We start from the raw sequence: 22,627 nt of genomic DNA, 5'->3' as shown, positions 1-22,627 counted from the left end.
TTTTTCATCATTGATCGTCGACATACTCCCTCACACAATATGGGGTGAAGCCAAACGAGCGTAATTTGTGAGTTGTGACTTGTGAGTCGCAGAATTTCAGCTGGCAGAAATGTTGCTGCATTCAGTTTCATACAAAAGTCCTGTTTGATTTACACGAGCGTAATTTTGTGAGTCATGATTTGTATGAAAAGAAAGCGGCAGAAATTCTGCAACTCACGACTCACAAAATTACGCTCGTTTGGCTTCATTCATATGCTTAAGTAATTAATATTTTTCATATTTTACTTCATAAAGGAGTTTCGGAAAATATGACGACGGGAATAAGCACGTTTACGTTGTTTAAATGTAATTTTAAAAAGTATTTTTATTTATTGTAAACAATGTAAAGGTGAAAGTCGTCAAGTGGCAAGGAAAATTTTATTTGAATTTCGCGGTAAAAAAAATGGCGCGATTGTAGTATTCTCCCTCATATCATTGGTACAAATTTTAATTTGAATGGCCTTCAACACCAATAGGAACGAATCACAGTGCGTAAAAATGTAATCTTGAATGTAATTGTACAAGACAGGTTTGTAAGCAGCCATCTTGAATAAATTTCGTAATTGAAGCTTTTCTATTGGTAGATATCAGGACGTCACTCGAACTTGAGTCTTGACGGCGTTGCGCATATTTTACAATTTTGACTCTCACTTATTGCGGCTGCCATGTTTTTTTTCATGTGGGGTGTGTGTGTTTAGTTAAATATCATGAAAATAACCCCATAAATATATTCTCCAAGGTGAGTGTCCGCTTTTCGTGTCCGTAACGTTGTAAAAAGTGTAAGCGAAGTACTAGCCTACATAGCCATAGTGAAAGTGCATCATGTAACCCTGTCATGTCTTGTGAAATTGTTTCGATTACACCTCTCGTAGTATCTACCGTGTCAATAAACTTATTGTGAAACGCACACAATGTTTACAAGAGTGAGTGGTAGATAAAAAGTGTATTTTGGTAAGTAATCACAAGATAAAGCCCTTTTGCCACCCTCGAATGACGTTTGGCGCCATCGACATGCCATCGACCCATTTAGCGCGGCGGGGCGGGTATGGTTTTCCATGAAATTCTTTGTGCCCTTGCAAGTCATACCGATGCACCGTAGATGCGACACGTGATAATAATATGAGTAACGTTTTATTTTGCAGAAGTGAGAGATGCACTAAGTGCGTCATTTTTGCTAGATAGTGACAATGAATGTTATTTACTAAACGAGAGAACAAGAGAAAGAATTACAAAATAACGACTACTAGCAAAGCACAGGCCAAAGAAATAAGAATGTATTGTTTGTAAGGAGGTATAACGCAGGATCGATATCACACACGGCCCAAGCATATGAAAAATGGACACACGATTTCCAAGCATGTTATTGGTGTTTGCTGCGAGTAGATATTGTACCGGACAGGATGCGTAAGCATAAAAGAGGGAGCCAGGCCTTAGCCTGCTGGCCTGCCACATCAAAAGAATCGTACCTGATATCCAACAATTTCTGATACCTGCACATTAATCCCAGGTAAGAACAACATTTATTTTCCCCGCAATCCCTAACTATTGTTTTGCTGTTTATCAAAATGTTGATCAACAAGTATGATACAATGAGTGTTTCAGTAAATATGGAGCCTCATTAAGTAATTACTTTGTCTACAATATCTATTAAAAATGTTAACGCACTTCTATTTTTATTGTAACAATGTAGACAGATTTAAGTAATTGTGTTAACTAATGACGATCATTGAAATGTATTTACGAATAGTTTGGTGGTATTGACATCACAATCTATAATGATAAAGATTATCGTTGCATTGTTATCTGAAATTTACATTTCATCGTTCCGATCATTGTTAGGGCATTATAGTATCCGTGTAGCTGACATTATATAAGAGAACTAATTTAATATTTTTCTATTGTCAAGTGGCTATGCAATACCCAATGATGGGCAGAGATGGTAATAGTGGGCATGTTAATAAGAAGATGGTTAAGACAGTTAATGGTACAAAGAATCCTTTGAGAAAGGTCGGTTTTTGTTGACATGCATCTTACTTTGTATTCATAGGCAACAAATATTTATTTTTGTACTTAGTCACGGTGTTGTTTTCTATTTGGTTTTTTGGATATTTCAGTATACATAATACACATTATTATCACACTTTTATGTACAAAATACACTTTGCTTATATTTTATGCTTTTGCACTGCATTTAATGCTTCAACTCCCAAGCGGTCGAATTCGACTGCGAAAACAATAGATTTCCAGGAATCCACAATCAAGTGATTAATACATTTAATACCCATTAAAAATATTTACACAGCTAGTAACTATCTTGTTAGGATGCTTGTCTGCGTCTGGTACATTGAAAAAGTCATGTGACAAACACAGACAGCAAACCGCGAATAGTTGTATGCCGCCTAAATATTTTATTTTGGGGGTTACGTTTTAATAAGAAATTCAAATGGAAAGTAAATAGTTTATTAAAATAAATTATATCAAAATTAAAAGATTTTATTTATTTCATACATCAGAATACATTTTATATTCTGGTCTAGTGTCTTTAAAAGATTGAAAAATTTCACTTAACTTTGTCGTGTTTAGACTTTCTCCTTGAAGCTATACTTTGTAGCTAGAAATAATCTGGGCCTGTAGACAAGTGGCAAAGCGCTAACACTAACGCTAGTGCTACATAATGTATGCGATTTGACATAAGTCATCACTTCGCTAGCGAATACAAATGTCAAATCCATACATTTTGTAGCGCTAGCGTTTTGCCACTTGTCTACGGGGGCTGATATCATACTGAAACATCCAATCCAATCAAATTTCTGAATCCTATTATTTGTCACTAACAACTTACAAACCGTGGTTGGGTACTTATAAATTCTGTAGTCCTTTATTTAGCTGTTTTAGGCCAATTATTTTAGACCCTATAAATATATTTACATAGATGTTGCCTGTGAGAAGCACTAGTTTTACATGATGTTCCTATTATTTTACATATTTCTGTACCATTGTTTAATGCTGTCACCATTTATTTGCATAATTATACCTTCATAAAAAAGAGCCTTGTGAATGAGAAAATATTATTTCCCACATTATTTATATGTATAACATTGATGTAGATTCTTGTTTTGTTTTAAATAAGATTTGGATGCCTTTGTCTGCCCTTTTGTGTTATTTTTGTCAGTAAACATAGAAAGCAATATTTATAATGTTGTATGTGATCACATTACAGGAGTCTAATTCAGACAACATCGTCGGACAGCTGTGCACAAGACTTCAAAATATCAAAGACCGGGAGGACGCACCACTGACAGGAATGCCAAGTTGTTCTATTGAACAAACAGAGGCTGTGCGTAGATATTATGCTGCATTCCCGGCTCTGAAGAAAGGACAAGAGTCGCCATTGCAGTACTACTTGCCGCCACCGGCCTGGTGTCGAAAAACCGCTCCAGAAACCAAGGTCAAGATGCAAAGTGAAATCTCGGCACCGAAAGATTGGAATTCTAAAAATAAAAAATATTCGTCCGGAAGGGAGCGTCGCAACTCATGCCACAGCCAAAAAAAGAATCGAAAACGTTTCAATAGCTACAGGAGGACCCTCGAGAGCAAGGAGAATTTACCTGAGTGGATGACGCACGAGGGAGTGTGGGACATGGAAGCTCAAGATCCTGTAAAAGAATTCATAAGAGCTATTGCACTAGACGAGGGCTACGGGACATGCGAAAACACCGTCACCGAGGAGGTTAAAGAAATTAATCAGGTAAAGCGCGTAAACGACGAAAACATGGTGCCGGATTTCGACGACGGCCTCGACCTCGACACCGAGTGGGGCGCTCTCACAGAAGATCTGATCCCCCGAGTCCGCAGTCCGCTGGAGGTAGAGCAGTATGCTAAATTCGAAGCTAAGTTCGACAGCAGCATCGAGGCGATATGGACCAACCAGCAGAACACGCCCGACGACGAGTACCAGGAGCTTCCCATCGACTTCCAGGACCTGCTGTCATCCCCCTCCGACCGCCTGTTCGCCGACCCGGCCGCCGAGAACACCGGCCTCCTACTCGCTGAAAGCATCTGGGCCGCGGACGCGGGCGGGGTGCGGGCGGAGTCCCCCGGCGACCTGCCCGCGCGCCTGCGCCCCCTCAACATCGAGGACGAGCCTCGCGCGCTCGAGTTCGCGCTCGCCGACGGCCGCCTCGACGACGCCCTCGCCGCCGTCGCCGACACCATGCGCTCCTTCGCTGCCATCAACCACAGCCGCGAGCGCAGCGGCTTCGCGGAGGTGGTGCCCCGCCGCCCGCGCCCCCCGCCGCCCGCAGCCCCCGCCCCCGCACCCCCTGTCCCCGCACCGCCCCCCCGCGAGGACCTGCTCACCGCCGCGCGCACGCACTTCCGCCCCATCGAGCCGGCGCGCGATGCCGAGCCCGCACGCTACCGCGACGGCGCTACGTTCGCCGTGCGCGCCGACCTCGACCCCGTCGAGTTCGTGCGCAGCGAGTCCGGCGGCGCTTACCGCGCCGACACGCGCGAGCGCTACCTCGAGTACCGCACGCGCACCATCGACTACGGCCGTCTCGCGCTTACCGCCGAGCAGCGCTGCCCGGACCTCGACGACCCCGCGCTGCGGCTGCGGTTCCCCGTGCGCCAGCGCGACGCCGCCGCGCAGACCGACGAGCCCGGCACGCGCACCGACGAGCCCGGTGGCGCCGCCAAGAAGATGCGGCCGGGCGGCGACGACATCTGGGGCGCGGCGCCGCCGTGCGCATGCGCCGCGCCACCCGCCGTCCGCGACGACGACGAGCTGTCGCGCGACTGGGAGGAGCTGCTGGCGGCGATTGGCGCGGCGCACGCGCTCTGCGCCAGCGAGGCGGAGGCGGATGCGGCGGCGGGCGCGGACCGCAAGCGCCGGCACTCGGCCGCGCTGCGCTGCGCCGCGCCTGCGCGTTGTCCGCGCCCGCACGCGCGCTTCCTGCGCTGCTCGCACCGCCCGCTCACGCGCTAGGCGCCGGCTCTCGCGTCCTCTAGTTTCGTTTCCGCTCGACCGGACCGGCGGGTTCGATTCCCTCGAAAGCTTCGTACGAAAGTGCCTTCTCGTCCCCCGCTTTTTTGAACTGTTCCTCGATAATTTTTGTCCGCAGTTATTTTGACAAATTTCCGATTGAAAGGCTTCGGGAGGACTCGCGGTCGAGGGGGGCTCCCGACGGGCCCGGCTTTTGGAGCCGTCGGGGATTCGTTTGCCGAGCCGGAGGGCAGGAAACGTCAGTCGGACTGCTCGAGAACGATATTGAGAGTACCCATCTATATCGACTTCGCGACCTTTCGAACGTCAATGTCGTGTCGAGACAGTCCGAGCGTTGGCTCCCGTCGACGGTGTTTCGTTCACGGTCGAATATTGTAAAGCCCCCGTCGATCGGCTAGTGAGTATGCTCGCATCTCGTCGAAATAATATTGTCGACTCGATGAGAAATGTTTACCGAGCGCGAGGAAGAGTTAGCAATAATAATAGTTAAAATTAGGGTCGCCCCGGCGCGTTTTCATGGAGCGTTAGAGGAGAGATAATATTAGAGAAGCGTTTGACATATCGTTTCGATTGTAGACGTCGAAGGATCGAGGGTAGTGTAAAAATAATTTAGTTATCATTTTCTTTGTAGCGATTTTATATTAACGCCGCACGGAATGCCCCCGCCTCCGCCGCGTATTTAAAAAGTTACTAATAATATATTGATAAAAGTTAGGTATTTACACGTGAGGTTTTTTCACCGGTTTTCCGGATGTATTCGTTTAAAAATGATTTGTACAAAAGACTATATGAAGTATTATTTTCTCGTATCGGGGCGACCGGGCGGCGGCATTGCGTGCGGCGCGAAGGACGATTCTAATATAATTCTTAAAATAAAATCGTCCAAAGTTGTTTATACGATTTGTTGATACGGTATATGCTCGCAGGTTTTATTTTTGTTAAATATTTTTTTGTTTTTTGTACTCGAAATTCATGTAAAAATTTATACGGCCGCAGTTTTCGTTTTATACGTCGAAGGCAGAGTTTAGTGCATCTGGACCACGTAACATCAGGAGTAGGAAAGCGGGCGTCCGCCCGACACAACGCGTGCGAGGGAGCCGCCTACCGATGGCGGCCTCCTGGAGTCTGGGTGCTATATTATAAGTATTCGTTATTGAAGGTGAACTATTTTTTCGATGGTTTGTCCGATGCTAGGTTTTATACGCGGAGATTTTATTGAATAGCCGCATATTTGACGATATGGCGCGCGCGGTCGGTTCGGCCGCGCCAGGATAGGTTTAACGTAGGAATACGCGTGGTCGGTGAAGTAGGATGTGCGCGGTCGGTAACGTAGGATTTGCGCACTGCGCGTTGGGTAACGTAGGATATGCGCGGTCGGTAACGTAGGATTTGCGCACTGCGCGTTCGGTAACGTAGGATGTGCGCGGTCGGTAACGTAGGATTTGCGCACTGCGCGTTCGGTAACGTAGGATGTGCGCGGTCGAATGCCAGGGCACCACGGTCGTCCGCGCGGTCGGTCGGTTAGGTCGCGGGCTGGTTGGGTCGATTCGACCCTCGTCGGTCGATCGGCACGTGCAACCGCACTGTCGGTCGCTAATGTCCCACGTCCCTCCGGTTGCCAGCTCCTACGGTTGACTGGCTCCGGTTGACAGAACAGTACCGCGCGGTGTGGTGAGTGGATCGTAAAAGTTCCGCGCCGTCTTTAGCAGTAATTAACGTGTAAAGTTTTGTATGACGTCACCGGGTGGATCGTATTTGATAGTGCCCGTCGTCGCCATTCCGCGAGCGCCCCGAGTTTTGTTGTACCCTGAGTTCTGTCGTAAAACCTCTTTAGTTTGACCACGGCGCTCACGAAACGACGGCGACGTTAAATTGTAATATAATTTACGACAAGTATGGATGGTAACAGTTCATATAGGCGTAACTGTTATAGTTTATGTAAATCATAAGAATTGTATATGTTATATTTTCATTTTAAGAGACGTGATAGAGTTCACTCCTCGCCGGGTGGAAGTGCGACAGTTGTGCGTATTCCCACCCCGCGGGGCTCTATATTATGTATTACGTATATTGTTTTGATCCTTTCTAGATACATTTTCATGTTTCACTGCGCTACATCGTTATATTATATTTATGTATTTATTTCTGTAGTGTGTCCTCTGTTTGTAATGACTTAAAATGATAAAAAATAACAAAAAAATCAAAGTTTATGCATTGGAACGGCTAAATAGCTGTTATTGTATATATTTAAATGTTTCGAAATTGTGTAAGAACCCGCGGATATCTTACTATAAATATATTATAGTCCGTTGTGTTTGGAACGTAGTATGTGACACTAGGAGCGTTTTGTGTGACAGACATATTCCATGCACAGCGGACACCCAGTTAAACTAAACAGGTTGGGTATTTTTAAATCATAACTAATTTTATCGTTCATTTATCCTACTCATCATTTTATTTCCGTTGTAAGTTCATTTTATACTGTACTTATTCCATTAACAATATTTGCTAAAAGATCCTTCAAGAAAAAAAGAAACAGAAAATTAAAAAAAAATGTAATGTTAGCTTCAAGATTGCATATAATATTATGTTTGATTAAATTTAATCTAATGTAATGTGCCTATGCACTCGATATGATCGACGACACCTAGATCATGTTTTGTCACAATTTAATATTGTACAAACGGTCCGCTTTGGCTGCTGGGGTTCGGCCTTAGCGGACCGTCAGCGAGGCTATTAGCGACTACGAGCAATCAATCGTCATAATAGTTTTGCTGACTCGATTGACTCTCAAGGTTACTCGTAAAGATTTGTCACTGTTACAATAAAGTTATCTAGGTATTTCAGTTGAACGCCTCGCGTGAGACTCGGTGTGGTTTGTTCGAGAGTTTTGAAAGACTAAGCTCAATCATTACAGGTAACCTAGAGGAGACCCCGAATCATTAAAATTTTTAAGCCACCATGTAATTCTCTGTGGCCACTAAGCTTTTGTCAGTAATGTTTATCGGTAATTTAATTTGCATATCTCACGATCAGCAGATAATTTTCTTTCCTTTACATTGGGAGGAGAGCTTCAGAATTTTTGGACACCGTCGCTAATAAGCACATGTTAAAAAATTTGCGAAAAATCTAAAAAAAAGTAGATAGTCGATTTGTTTATCTACACTCTTCTCCGGTAGTTTAGCAAGTGGTCGTGTAACCGATGACCGACGGTTCTTGGTTACATGCATATTTGTTGAAATGTTTTTTTTTCGAGATTCGATAATTAGAAGAAATACGCCAGGGTAGTAGGTAGCAGTTTACAAGGGATTCCACATAGTTGGGGGTGCCAAACTTGTGTATTTTTATCAGAATATCATATGTATGTAACTGTAGTCTGTTGAATACAAATTCAGAATTATGTTGGCCAGTCCAAAGTTTTATGTTTAGAATCTAGGTGTTTCAAAATTAAAGTAATTTGCCGAAAATGTCATCAGACGTGTATCCCTGAAAATAGTTACCAATTTCTTTGTATTAGGTTGTACTGCTACTCTGGATGTTGCCAGCTGTGGGAAGAAAAATAAAAATAACGAACCAAAGCATGTCTTTCATTTCTTACTCAGTATTTGCTTCCAATGTTTTCCTTTAGACATTTATATTAAAAAAATCTAATTCTACAAAATTTACGGCTGCACTCATACTTTTTTTAATTTATTGAAGAGTGTTAGAAAATGTATTGGTTTTATATAAAAATATCTATCAATGGCCTCTGCGACGGCCGCTGCGGCCTAGCCGCTAGTGCGCTATCGGATCAATATTAAACTGGGGTATAAAGAAAGATGAAGCCTATACTTAATTTTAAAATGCACATGTTTGACAGAATAACAATAAAATAGTGGGCGAACTTACTCGGCAAAGTCTTAGCCAAACTTGATCTCGGCGTCTCTTTCTTATGCACGAGTGCAAGCGAGAGGCACGTATACAAAAACCTCAGTTTACACTTTCATCCACTGACATGCACGCGGTCCTTCGCGGCGCGAGACACCGGTTATACGATTTTGAATAATATTTTGTGTCTTATAGTTTGTCTAAATCTTGTGAAGTGTATGGACTGAGCAGTGCTATTTTCGCCGACTCCGTAAATAAGGTAAGTTGATATGTTTAATATAACTTTCGTTGATTGATATGTAAGGATTAATACCAAATTTATTAATGTTCTTTCCTAACGGCCGGTCAGTATTATTGTACTGTATGTGATTATCTACGCTCAGTCCTGAGTACAGGCAGTTTGCTAAGATAAAATCTAGGTACACGGCATCATCACGGCATGTGCTTCGGGTCAAAGCTCTTACCAATGTATTACAAGTGAAATACAAGACCGTTTTTACCGACTTCCAAAAAGGAGGAGGTTATACGTTCGGCTGTATGTATCTTTTTTTTTTTTTACCGTGAAAGTATAAGCATCCGTTAAGGTAAAAGGCATAAATCAATAATATAGTTAAGTACTTGTGTAAAACTTTAGTTAAAGTAACTTTTATATTTAATAGGTAACTCCGTAGTTTTTATAAAAGCTTTCTTATTTGTTATAGATTAAATAGGTTTCTCGTTTAACAGTACCAGTTAACTTCTGCATATTTTGAGTTGCATTGGACGTTACAGCGGTCATAATTTTGTATTATTGTAGACCCCTGCATGAGTGGACCTCCAGACCTGGAAAAATGGCCGTATACCTAGGTATATTTTAAACGATGGCAATTGTTTTGGGTCTTTAGTAGCCACCCGCAATCCCAAAGGCATTGGTGTTGGAACAAGGGTGTCGTCCGATTTTAAAAGGCTTTCCAATCGAGCTTTCTTTGGAACAAGTAGTAAGAGTCCTACTCAAGCGTCATTTATTAGTAAGTATTGGGAAGAGAAGAGAGCCACATATACACTTACATATACTTACTTTGATTTCCAATGTAGGGGGTATCAAACTCAAGGCTACCGTCGGATATGGGCTTCCAGACTAATTTTTTTTATAAAATAAGGGGGCAAACGATCAAAAGGGTCACCTGATGGAAAGCAACTACCGTCGCCCATGGACACTAGCAATATTAAAAGAGCTACAGGTGCGTTACCGGCTTTTAAAAATGTCTAGTAGGATGCGTAACTACGCACGTATATACTATCTAACTAGCTAGGAATCGTAAATTGTAGGATATCTATAAGTTCTCGTTTTAGCACGTTGAACAAATCACAAAATTGGTTACGAAAAAGTAAACATTGCACTAATTGTTAATTAATTGAATGTTGGTTCTCAATACCTTGACACTTAACAGATTAAACGCACCCTTATGCTCGCTGCCCATAGGCCATTGCCTATACGGCCAATACATAAATCCACGACGACTTCTGTGGCTCAGTGGTGAGCGCGTTGGTAGCTCAAGCCGGGGGTCGCGGGTTCGAATCCCGCCGACGCGACGGAACAAAAAGTTTTCAAAGTTCCTGGGTCATGGATGTGTATAATTAGTTTCATAAATATGTGTATCTATCATATAATTAAAATCTTAAATATGTATATTATGTATAGTATAAAAGTATTAAATATAATATATCCGTTGTCTGGTACCTGTAACACAAGTCCTTCAGGTACTTAGTACGGGGCCAGGCTGACGTGGTGTGAAGCAAGTCCATAGATATTATTAAATCCAGGGCTGAAATAAGGTAAATAATTAACTATATTAAATTCGTAAACATAATATATGATATAAGGGAAATCACAGTTTAGGTATTAGAAATCGTTCAAGCAAATAGTTATGACCATTTATTATTTCCGTTACTTATTTTCGGCAAGGTTTAGAAAGGGAGCTGTCTTGTTATATTTCTGTATAGAACTCGTGAATTTTATGATGTTATATAATGACATAATCCGCAATTAAAAGTAGAAAGTAGCATCGTATGTAGGATATAAAGTAGATAAGAATCTTTTATCTTCCTTTACACTCTATTAACATGGTTATGGCAAATAAATTAATAAACATAACACCTAGAATCTAGATAATTATTAGAAACTAGATACCTAGATCATTTATATTAGGTACGTAAAGACATGGGCGTACCCAGGTTCTGGGCCAGGGGGGGGGGGGGGGGGGGGCAAATTACCCAGGTTCTTGGGGGGGCAAATCAGATTTTTCATTAGCTAGGTTTCTTAATTTTTAATTTTTATAGATAAAAGTACTTAGTAGGGACGTCAACATGATCCAGGGCCAGGGCCAGGGCAGCTGCCCCCCCCCCCCCCCCCCCTGCCCCCCCTCGGTACGCCCATGCGTAAAGACATAGGTAGGTACTTACCTAAGTTTATAAGTTATATTTTACAGTTTACACACGTACACGTAGACGTGACAAGTAGTCAGTAGATAAGGAATACCTCATTTTGAATCCTATGGGACTCCAAATAGAAGAAATCCCTAAAAATACAAAACATGAAACAAATCTCAGACTCTCAGAGGTGTCTACAACCATAGGACACAAAATTGCGCTGTATCTCAAGTTCTCAACTCACAAGCAGTTTTTCCTTCTAATTTTTGACGATAAAAGCCAATGAGTTTCTACGTTAGTAACATAGAATATCATTGATAAAAGCGATAAACTTTTATAGCTTTTTTAACTTACTAAGAAGTATTTTAATGACCTTTATAAACAGAAGGGTACCTAGAAATAGGCTTATTAGTGAGTGTAGATCTTTGATAACCTGCGCCTCTGTGCATTGCCTACTTGTCTGTCCCTTAAGTATCTATAGGATATTCTATGGATATGTTAGCAAAGCATCTTTATGTAAGTAAAGATATTAACTTCAAAAAGTATTTTGTATTTTTTGTGTTTGTACTTTGTAGCAGATAATTTTTTTGGGAGTAAATTGAGGAAACTTGAATACTTAATACCATAATACTTAGATTCCAAAGTGGCAATTTCGATAATTTACGGCACATCTTAACACAAAATCTTGTACAAACTAGGTATCTTCTATACTTTAACTAGCTGTTACTTCCAATTTTGGTGAGGAATAAATTTTTAAGGCCATATAGAGCGAGAAACGAGATGTTATTGACTCATTTTGAATTTACCGTGGGAAAAGTGCGGTTGTATTTTTATCCTTTAGTTTCATCATTAAATAAACCTGTTTTAAAATTATACTGATTTAAATGCTCGTCTCGTAGAGTTATGGATGGTATTGTGTGAAATTTATTGGATGATTTTTTCCATTATTTATGGGAAAATTGTAGGCTATAGCCTCAAGGTAGGTAGGTAAGTTCCGTTCGGATTCAATTTAATCTTGTTAGGGGATGTCCATTAATTACTTGAGATAATAAATACGAGACATTTTCCAAATTTTGTTTTTGCGGTCCGGTTTCGAAGGACCATGTGTTGTATTACAAAATGTCGTTTTTAGTATATCATGTAACTAGGCAAGTGACATACGCGAACAATAAAGTGACGTAGACACTAGACATGCATACGTATTACCTATTGCCTATTGGCATGCGATCTGACAATTTGACCTACTTTTTAACCAACGTTATTAAAAAATCACGACCTATTTCAGTCGTCATTTTTCTCTTCAATCCTAAACTATTCTTAATTTATATGCAAATTTCTTGGAAATGCTTGCAGTCATGTCCGATAAACCAATTCAGAAAGTTATTATACTTACAAAATATTATTATATTGTTAAAAGATTATTCTATGATATTTTGTGAGTTGTGACCTAGAACTTTCAACTTTATCACAAAATGTCAAACTTATAAAGTTAAAAACTGGTACCCGGAAATTGGGTACGTAATATATCTATTTTTTTTTAGCAGTGGCATAGGTCATGATAGTAGATAGTGGTGGTCATAAACCTATAATGCTACAGTATATATTATAAGTCTATGGTGGTGGTAGCTTCAGGTTATTTTTACAAGGTGATTTAAAAAGTAACAGAATACGAGTATATTGAATTTTCCAAACTCGAAGCGATCACTGAAATTCCAAATTGAAAAATTTCCGCCTAATATTCCTAGCTCTATAGCACGGTGTATTACAAAGAATGGTCTTCTTATTTCACCTAGGAGTCTCTTCAATATTAAGCTTTATATCTTTGGCGTAAAGATCATTACAAGGGTAAAATAACTCTGAACTCATTTCAGCATATCTCCCGCTCGTGACATCACGATTATCTCGAAATATGAAAAATGGCGGCAAAGATTGTCAGCACTTTTACGGGATATCTTTCGTAACTCGTCTTAAAAAGAATGTTGTGACGACATGAGTTGAGGCTTTTTTGGCTGTGTCACGTTACAGCATCAGACGGGCCTGATTCTCAGTTTTCGAATCGATCGCAGACCATCTCTCACGCCAGTGATATAACCTTTGATCGAAACGACATTCGACACTTGAGAATCGTACTCCCGAGGCTTTAATGGTAATTATATCGAAATTCAAAGAGAGGCTGGTGAGAAGTTTTTCTGAAACAACGGCTTCTCTCAAACAGATTTAAAGATAACTTAACTTTAAATTAAGAATTAAACATAAGCTCCTATATTCGTTACATTTTTGTAGCACTCTTTAAGTGCGACCATAACGTAAGTAGCTAAATCAAAACAATGGCCCATGCCATTATAATTCAAGAGTCACAAAAAATATTCATAACGAACTCCTGGGTCCCGCCAAACTCAGTTTGGAAATACCCGCCGTTGATAAAAACCTTGGTAGAAAAATCGCATTCAACAAAGGCGAGTGGTCCTTATTCCAAATCCTTGCACGCGTCGTCGTTTTTGTCTCAACGCCATTTTTGGTCTGATCTATAAATATTTTACCGTTCCGAGAACAACGGTCACGATCAAAGAATATTTTAAAAGCTCCAACCGTTCCCGCCACTCGATATGCATCATATACATTGATTTGGAAGTAAGGACGAGCCATACATGCTTCACATGCTTCATTTCATAGAAGTAAGCTTCTTTACTCTTCCTTAAAAATGTTAAACTAGTGTTAGGTGTTATCCCTAGTGAGTAATGACTAATGAGACGATCTTGTGTATCTGTAGATATATTAGAATTTTCGGCAACAGCATATTAATTATAGCATTTCCACAAAATTTGGATGTAAGGTGTTTTGGTGCATTACAAAAATATTGATTACGAGTATTATACAGTGTGTAACAAAAATAAGTGATAATATTTTAGGGTGTGTACGTGTTCCTTGTAGAGAGTTCACTGTGAAAGTAGCAGCTCTGAAAGACGAATTTTTTTTTTCACTTTTGTATGGGCAAGGGCCCGAGCGTCACGAGTTTTCCCATACAAAAGTGAAAAAATTTTTTGGTCTTTCAGCGCTGCTACTTTCACAGTGAACTCTCTACAAGGAACACGTACACACCCTAAAGTATTATCACTTATTTTTGTTACACCCTGTATAGGTAGAGCGGACTATAACCTTACTAGCTAGCTTAATTGTAAGCTAGGTAAGGTGGAAATGGGCGACCGCGTATAGAGTCTCTATATTCACCACCATTCTTTTTTTCTCTTTTCTTAATTTGTTCTCAAGTGTAGTGCATTGTACTTAGATCAAACAAGTCGCATTGGCTCCAATGGGGCACTCGCAATGTAGACATTGCTAGAAAAACACTTGTAGAAAGAGTTTGTCCATGACAAGTCAATGTCTCCAACTCTGGACATGTAACTTAACACTGCAACTACGATTTCTAAGAAAACATTTTTATGAATTACTGTACATTCCTCGAAGATAATTAAGAATGAAATTACATATAAGTTGTAAAACACTTTCTAAATTCCGTAAGTTTTCCTATCATTATTTATTTACCTTGAAAGTTGAAGGCCACTGTAATCATCACGGAATTTTTTTCCAGGGATATAGTCCAAGGCCATAAAAAATCTTTAACAACCTCAGTTGGACATTCAGATGTTTTATTATGTATCTCATATTCTGTCCACATTATGTTTTTCTAGTTTATACATTTCATGTTATTATTAAATATGCATTACGTAGGTACAATTTCAAGCCTAAAGCGCTCGTACAAAAAATCTAGACCACTTATTTGCCGAGTACTGAGAACTATTATTAGGTCCAATAAAAAGTGTTGCAGATGTCAGTAATTGCGGGATCGCCGTCCTGAAAATAGCTTTGTCATTTTGTATTTTCGTGTCGGTTTCTTTGGATATCAGGAGCTAAAGTAATTAGGCTTATCTGAGGATTTCTAACCGCTCTGTCATTGCACATCATTTGACCAAAACCACACATTCACGCATTTTTGCATTCACTATCGATTGTATTACAGGGAGTGCTCTGAGGAATTATCTGCTGCAACTTTTCGCCATCGCCCAACGTGAAAAATATAATATCATCCTCATCGGTTATCACCTTGAGTGGCAGTCTTCCCCCGTGCGTTTCTCGCGTAACTTTCTGCCGCGCACTGTAAAACTCTGGAAAGAACTGTCACCAGTAGTATTTCCGGACCTATACGACCAGCGAAACTCCAAGAAGAGCGTATTCCTTCTTAAAAGGCCGGCAACGCACCTGCAGTTGTGAGTGTACATGGGCGACGTTAGTTGCTTACCATCAGGTGACCCGTTTGCTCGTTTGCCTCCTTATTTCATTAAAAAAAACACTCAATTGACAGACCACGCGCTTGCGAACTCAGGTATATAGCCAATGATATTCTATGTTACTAACTAGATTGGAAGTTTACGGTAGCAACGCGTTGCCACTTCGAAGATGCCTGCAGGCATATCTCACATACATAATGACATAACGAATATATGACTTGACATTGTCTTTTGAACAAAAAAGTGGTTACGAATTTCTGAAAATCTTTTGTAAGACATTGCTACTCTAGTATTTTAGAAACTCATTGTATATAGCAGTAAAAATGAGGATTAGGAGGCATTTCCACGGATATCACCCCTGTAATTCTGGAGTGCTTTAGCGTTATGATCGTCTTACGAATCGTGAATTTAGTTCAGAGAAAATAGGTGCAGGAAATCTTCCTCTACCTTCTATTTAAGGGCTGAGCCAAGAGCTCAGTGGAGCTTGTCACGACTTTTCTATTGTTTTAATTGACATCTTCTTATGACTTATTTTTCCTTGGCCTTCTTATCGGCGTTGGAAGTATCCCAACTCCATTTCAAGTTTAATACCGCGATCGTGTCAATCGCAGGCACAATAGATTTTCAATTGTTATGCGACAGCCGGGTGCCGCCGCGTTTGGGGATTGATGGGATAAAGTTTTGACAAATCTATTAAGTGGCCATCAGTATATCATCAAGAATCTTATACTTCGATAACTGTATATTAGTGATCGAAGGTCTTATGCTATAAAATGACTACAATACAACCACGTTATACCTACGGCGACGATGTAACTTCTGGAATCTGGACCATCAATATATTGAACTAATCTTATAGTAATTGGGCGATATATTATCGCCCACTGGAGCTTACTGTCTGTCTTAACGCTACTTAAAACTAGGAAGCTCTTAAGAGGATACACCAAGGGCGAGAGAAATTGAAAATAGGTATTTGAAAATGTATTGCTGTCTCACCAATCTCAAGTCTCCCTCCCGCCGCAGACCGCGATAGAGACAACACGACAAAAGTTCTAAAAAAAGAACAGAAAATCTTCGATTCGTTGTCCGCTGATTCCTTCTCCAAAACTTGACCGATTTAAGTACTTTTTTCATTAAGAATTAAAGCAAGGCTTGAAATGTGTTCCTATGTTTTATTTTTTTTGTATATTTTAGCCAGTTTTGTTTTCTGGGTGTTTAAACACAGAGGAAAATCTGGCCATTTTTTTGGGTTTTTGGACGTTTTTATCTTTTTTAATAATAAAATTATGAAAAAAAAGAAAACATAGGGACATGCTAATAGTGGCAATAGACATTCAGGAAAAAAATTATAACTCTACCGGCATTATCCAGGGAGGAAACAGGGGACAACGTTTGTATGGAAAAACGGCGGTGTGGACTCCTCTTAAGCCGCAGTCATTGTCTCTACCTCAGTCTCTACTGACTGACTATTGATTTTTTTGTATTCCTAAAATTAAGTTAAACACTAATGGTCTTACTACAAAAGATTTAAACACCTGTTGAACAGTTGATTAGAAAAAAAATCAGTACATAATGGTCTCAAAACAGCTGTTTTTGTGGTAAGACAGTTATGGTCTTACCTACTACAAAAGATTTAAACACCTGTTGAACAGTTGATTAGTCTTACCACATCAACTTTTTTTCTCAAATGTGACCCCGTATTGGCAGTTCTACTCGCCGGGTTGGTTCCAGAACGGTGGTTGGTCAACAGCTCAACACTTAGGACTTTCTGAAAGATTTTGCTTAAAATTTATTCACAAATAAATCAATCTTTACTGTATTATTTATGCTTGCCTAGGTACTTTTACTGTAATAGAAATTTATAACTTCAAGACTCTGTGTCATTTAATTGGTTTAGTAGGTATAACTATTATGATTTTATACACATAAATAGTTCTCCGCAACTTATGTATGTGGACAAAAAATGCTTTTTATCTTTATAGTTCATATATTATCTTAATTGCAAGTCATAGTAAAAACATAACATAGCTCTTGCCCGTTTTTACAACATACATTTTCATGAGACATAAAGTATTCTTTATCCACTTCTATATCCTTCCTCGTGATCTTCTCTGCTAAATGCCAAATTTCATAAAAATTGGGCCAGTATTTTCGGATATTCGATATTTAAAACAATCTTTATATTAGGTATTGTATGTACATGTAGATTGTAGATAGATATTACATAGATAACACACTAACGGCCATTCCCAATATTTGATCTATCTCTGGTTTTGCCCTACTAGAGATAGGAATAGCTCAAATTAGACATTAGAGACATATATTTTATGTCAATTGTGAGCTATTCCTATCTCTAGTAGGGCAAAACCTGAGATAGATCAACTATTGGGAACGGCCGTTAGCTAGCTTGCATCAGACTCAGAAATCAGATTATTCTATCACAATACTTAATTAGGTTCTGTCTTACATTAGTTTCATTAAGACCACATTTATCTTGATTCTCAGTAATAAATTACTAGAGATACTTAGCGTACATCCGCTTAATCAACTGTTCTCCTTTTGTTTTGCTATTATGTAGTTTATTGTGGGCTAAGGAATTGTTAATCTTAATTAAGTATAAGGCAGAATTAACATGTACTTGCCGCTCTTACAGGGCCGGTTTAAGTACTACCAGCGCCCTAGGCAAGATTTCTTCGGCGCCCAGCCCCCAGGGTGCTGATGGTGCTAAAAAAATTTGGCACCCCTTTTTGTTTGCCTTCAGCGCCCCTTTTTGTCCGGCGCCCTGGGCGGTCGCCCAGCGTCGACCCACCCTAACGCCACTACTGCGCTCTTAGGGATATTTTATGATCACTTAACTTTATTAAGTGAAAATGTTGACAAAAAGTCCATACTTTTCAAATTCTGTAAGATCATATTGTAAGGCTGAACAGTTCAACATCACAGTTTATTTCTTTTCATTGAAAATCAAAATGTTGATTTTTGTGAGTCAGGAGTTAGGAACACTTTTTTGAATTGAGATTGTCGAGCTAATCATCAGCAGACGTCATTAAAATTTTTAACTTATCTTTTCTCGATCATGTCAATTCCGTCATCTGCCTCTGAATCAATTTCTTTGATAGTGCATGGAAAATTAGAATAACGACTAAGGCTGGTCCCACACTGTCGGAATGTCTCTCCTAAGATTATGATTTCATAACGCGCGTATTCCCATACATTTTAATAGAGCGGCATACACATACAGGAATCACATTTTGAATTCTTTCAGTTAACACTGCAAGCGGCTAACCTCTGGACATGTTGCGACCTGTAATTGGTGTGATGTCTGACACGGAAAATTTAATCTTAAATCTTAAGAGGAGTCCACACCGCCCTTTTTTCCATACAAACGTTGTCCCCTGTTTCCTCCCTGGATAAAGCTAGTAGAGTTATGATTATTTTCCTGAATATCTACGGCCACTCATACAATGTCCCTATGTATTCTTTTTTTTTCATAAAATAATTATTAAATAAGATATGAACGTTCAAAAACCCAAAAAATGGCCAGATTTTTCGCTGTGTTAGATGTGTGTGTGTGTGCAGATTTATATTTATAATTGCCGAAATTCAGATTTAGCTAAATTTTACAAACAAAAATAAAACATAGGAACACAGATCAAGCCTTTCTTTAATCTTAAATGAAAAAAGTACTTAAATCAGTTAAGTTTTGGAGAAGGAATCAGGGGACAACGAATCGTTGATTTTCTGCAGTTGCCTCTATCGCGCTCTGCGGTATAGGCTTGAGGTAAGGGAGACAGCTATAGATATTACACGTACTTTTTTTTTATTTCTCTAGGCCCTGGTGTTTCCTCTTAATATGCGTTGAAAGCCGCCTTTGTATATGGGATAAATTTAAATGGCGCCATAGAACTCGGTATTTGAGGCTCAATAGAATTTTGACATCCTGATATTCGAGAGGTTAAAGGATGAAGCCAGTATTTGCGTTTGCATTTCTTTTTTTATTAAGTATATAGAGCCAAAATCAATGCGATTAGTATTAATTATTCTTCTTCCATAAAGACGTTTATATGTACCGGGAATCACGAGACTACTGATCAATCTGAATTTTTAAGATATGTGTGAGGCAAGGTGCCGAAATTCAAATTATGAATTTCCGATTATGAATTCAGACGGATATTCCGGCTGTATGAGACCAGCCTAAACATCTTTATGGAAGAAGAATTAATGCTAATCGCATTGCTTTTGGCTCTATATAATAAAAAAAAGAAATGCAAACGCAAATACCACTGGCTTCATCATTTGTCGTCGTCGGTATCGTCAGTATCATTCTTGCAGATCAATCTGAGAAATTCATAATCTGAAAAAATGAGAATGTGTGTGGAGTGTACTGATATTGTATGGTATTCCGGTCTTTCTGAATTATTAATATGAATTCAGATTATGAATTCAGAGTAACATTCCGGCTGTGTGAACTGTGAGGCCAGCCGAAAATTAGTATGTTCCGTATGGTGCCGAGCGCTGACAGATTTTGCTAGGTCATAAAACACAATATTCAAAGCCATGCAACTTTAACCTTTAATGGAATACCATTAGGTTAGTACACGCTTCTATAAATTGTCAGAGTATAGAAGTCATCACATTAGACGAACTTGCAGAAAATACGCGGCGAATAAAATTGAACTGTGTATATCGGTAATAAAGTTTACCTTACAACGTCACATTCCGTTGGGATTCAGATTTTCAGACTGCAATCTTGAGGGATTCTCAACTCTAAGCCTAAAACATAAGGTTCAATTTACCATGTGTAGTAGAATTCCCATAATGGTCTGTAACCACTCCTCATAGTGGCGAATAAATACCTCGGTTTGTGTTTCCAGCCCAAACTACATCCGCCATTGACATAACCGTTAAAAATATTAATTGTATTAGCACGAAGCCTTGTATGAGAATATTATGGTCGAAGCCAGAAATGGAGTCAATATTTTTCAATATATTTTCTTTGTAATTTCGTAGTTTCTGTCACAAGGCTAGTTATTTAGTTATTGTTATAGGCGATATTATTTAAGGCAGTCGAGTTGTAGTTTTTCAAACTTATTAGGCTTTTGACAGCACTGGATTTATGTGCAGGCAGTATAGATCATAGCCTAGGGCGGCAGCCGGCAGCATCCTATGGCGTCCTAGAGGGGGCCGCAGCGTCCAAGGATCGCGGCAGAGTTTGTACATAATATTATAGTGGCGGCGAAATTAAAGTGGCCTATACTTGCTTTTGAAAGAAGGTGTCCCCCCCCCCCCCCCTGGCCCAGAACCTGGATACGCCCATGGTTATGATGTATTAAGTGATGCTAAAAATAAATCCATTCTTATTATTATTCTTAATAGAAGAAACTTTGGAACATACACACATACACAAGTATGGTTGTAGAAGTTTTACTACCATACTTATATTGTCTTTCTATCAGGTTTCTGGGGCATTTGCTACTTGAAATCCTTGAAAATGAAATCGCAATTTGCATAGCTGACATCACTTGCATTCATTAATCGTGTTTTCGAGAAAAGTTCTTGTTTTTAATAAATTCGTATTTTTATGACTCCCCCCTCTGCCGTCCCGTTAAACACTTCCTTTTTTAAATTCAATTTACAGTTTTTATTCGATATTTATTCATGTGAATGCGTTTTTTGTTTCTTTTCCACATTGATGACTTCATCTTCATTCTTCACAAATACCTAAATAAGAATAATTTGATCTGAATATTTATTTATTAGATGTGAATTAATAATATAGCTAGTACTCGGCGAAACATGGCGGTAGCGGTCAATGACTCCCTGTCAAAAACTTGTCATTTAGAAGAAAGAAACAAGGAGCAAGGAGCTTTGAATTTTTTTTTTTTTGGGAATTGGTAATTTGGCACTGACACCGGAGTGTACTTTGCCATTAAAAATTTGAAATATGTATTTTTACGCCCACGAAATTAACCAACTTTAAATCAAATACTATGTTTGTCCTCAGTGATGCACTAAAATGGGGCAGAAGGACGACGCGCGAAGCGGGCGAGGGTCCCCCGACCCCCCGCCACCACCCATACAGCCTTGCAGCGGCTTCCTGGGAAACGTGAGTACACTTTTATATTACAGCTGCAGCATCCCACGGAAACACTGTTATATAAAATTAGCCTAAGTGTTAAATGTTAATCCAGAGCTTTTTTTTTTTTGACCCATGGTGCAACCATGCCAATTTTTCACATAACGCTTTGATTAGGTTTTGCTTGACAACTTACACATTACACACTTATAAAAATAAAGCAGTTTTAGGTTAAATTCGTTAAGTTGCTCCTAAAAAGTGTTGATGTTTTTTTTAATTCTTACTGTTGGGAGTAGAGCCCCGAAATTTTTGTGCCCTAGGCTACCACAATGCTGATCACGCCACTGGAACTCACCGTCGAAGACGAAATACGTTTCAATATTATATTTTTATTTATTTTGAACTTTGACTTGTTTTGAAAACTATATTGCAATTCATGCATATCTTAGTATTAATAATTTATTTTGCCATCGTTGTACAATACGAAACTTGCATAATAGTTAATACAATATCGTTTTAATCTGATATGACGTAAACTTTTGTTAGTCTGAATAGTAAATGACGAGGCAGTATTATATCCAGCTCATAACGTTGTCATTCTAATTTCTATTATCGCTTACTTAATACAAAGTGTATAATATATATTTTATCATGACTCTACAAAACATATTTGAAAGCACTTTAAAAATCTTAAATCCAAACTCGTGACTGGAAGCTTTTGTCTTAATGTTTTTGCCAGTTACACAATGAAAAAAAAAACAAATCTTAATAATATTCAAATTCGTTCTGTATTCAAAAACAGAAGCGTGCGCCATATTTCAAGATTATTGTTATTGGTCCATCGCGCTCAATCAGGCCAAGCTGATATCTGTTCCACTTCACACGATTTGCATTATCTTTATTTATAGGTAGAGTTCTCGTGTCACTGCGTTTGTAAGTACCTAC

At 39.5% G+C, this 22,627-nt stretch overlaps 2 protein-coding genes across 3 annotated transcripts in view; both read left to right on the top strand.

The window, feature by feature from the left end:
• Window positions 1–631: 631 nt before the first annotated feature.
• Window positions 632–5,120, top strand: LOC121734010. Of its 2 annotated transcripts, none has more exons than XM_042124423.1 (4): window positions 632–778; window positions 1,182–1,546; window positions 1,946–2,046; window positions 3,260–5,120. In XM_042124423.1, exons 3-4 carry the CDS (start codon window positions 1,951–1,953, stop codon window positions 5,024–5,026), a joined length of 1,863 nt encoding a protein of 620 aa, XP_041980357.1. In that variant the 5' UTR covers window positions 632–778; window positions 1,182–1,546; window positions 1,946–1,950; the 3' UTR covers window positions 5,027–5,120. The 2 variants fall into 2 exon arrangements, with proteins under 2 accessions (XP_041980357.1, XP_041980358.1); XM_042124424.1 differs by lacking the exon at window positions 632–778 and adding an exon at window positions 799–990.
• A 3,924-nt stretch (window positions 5,121–9,044) lies between these two features.
• The window catches only part of LOC121733621 (leucine zipper putative tumor suppressor 2 homolog), a 116,195-nt gene continuing 102,612 nt past the window's right edge, over window positions 9,045–22,627 (top strand). The window contains exons 1-2 of the mRNA XM_042123927.1: window positions 9,045–9,170; window positions 21,611–21,712. Of these exons, the coding sequence (XP_041979861.1) occupies window positions 21,623–21,712 (90 nt within the window). The 5' untranslated portion in view covers window positions 9,045–9,170; window positions 21,611–21,622. The remainder of the gene's footprint in view (window positions 9,171–21,610; window positions 21,713–22,627) is intronic.

The sequence above is a fragment of the Aricia agestis genome, chromosome 14 (assembly GCF_905147365.1).
Source record: "Aricia agestis chromosome 14, ilAriAges1.1, whole genome shotgun sequence".
NCBI classification, from domain to species: Eukaryota; Metazoa; Arthropoda; class Insecta; order Lepidoptera; family Lycaenidae; genus Aricia; species Aricia agestis.
Note: the sequence above shows the minus strand (reverse complement) of the source record. Positions and strands in the feature narration are given on the sequence as shown.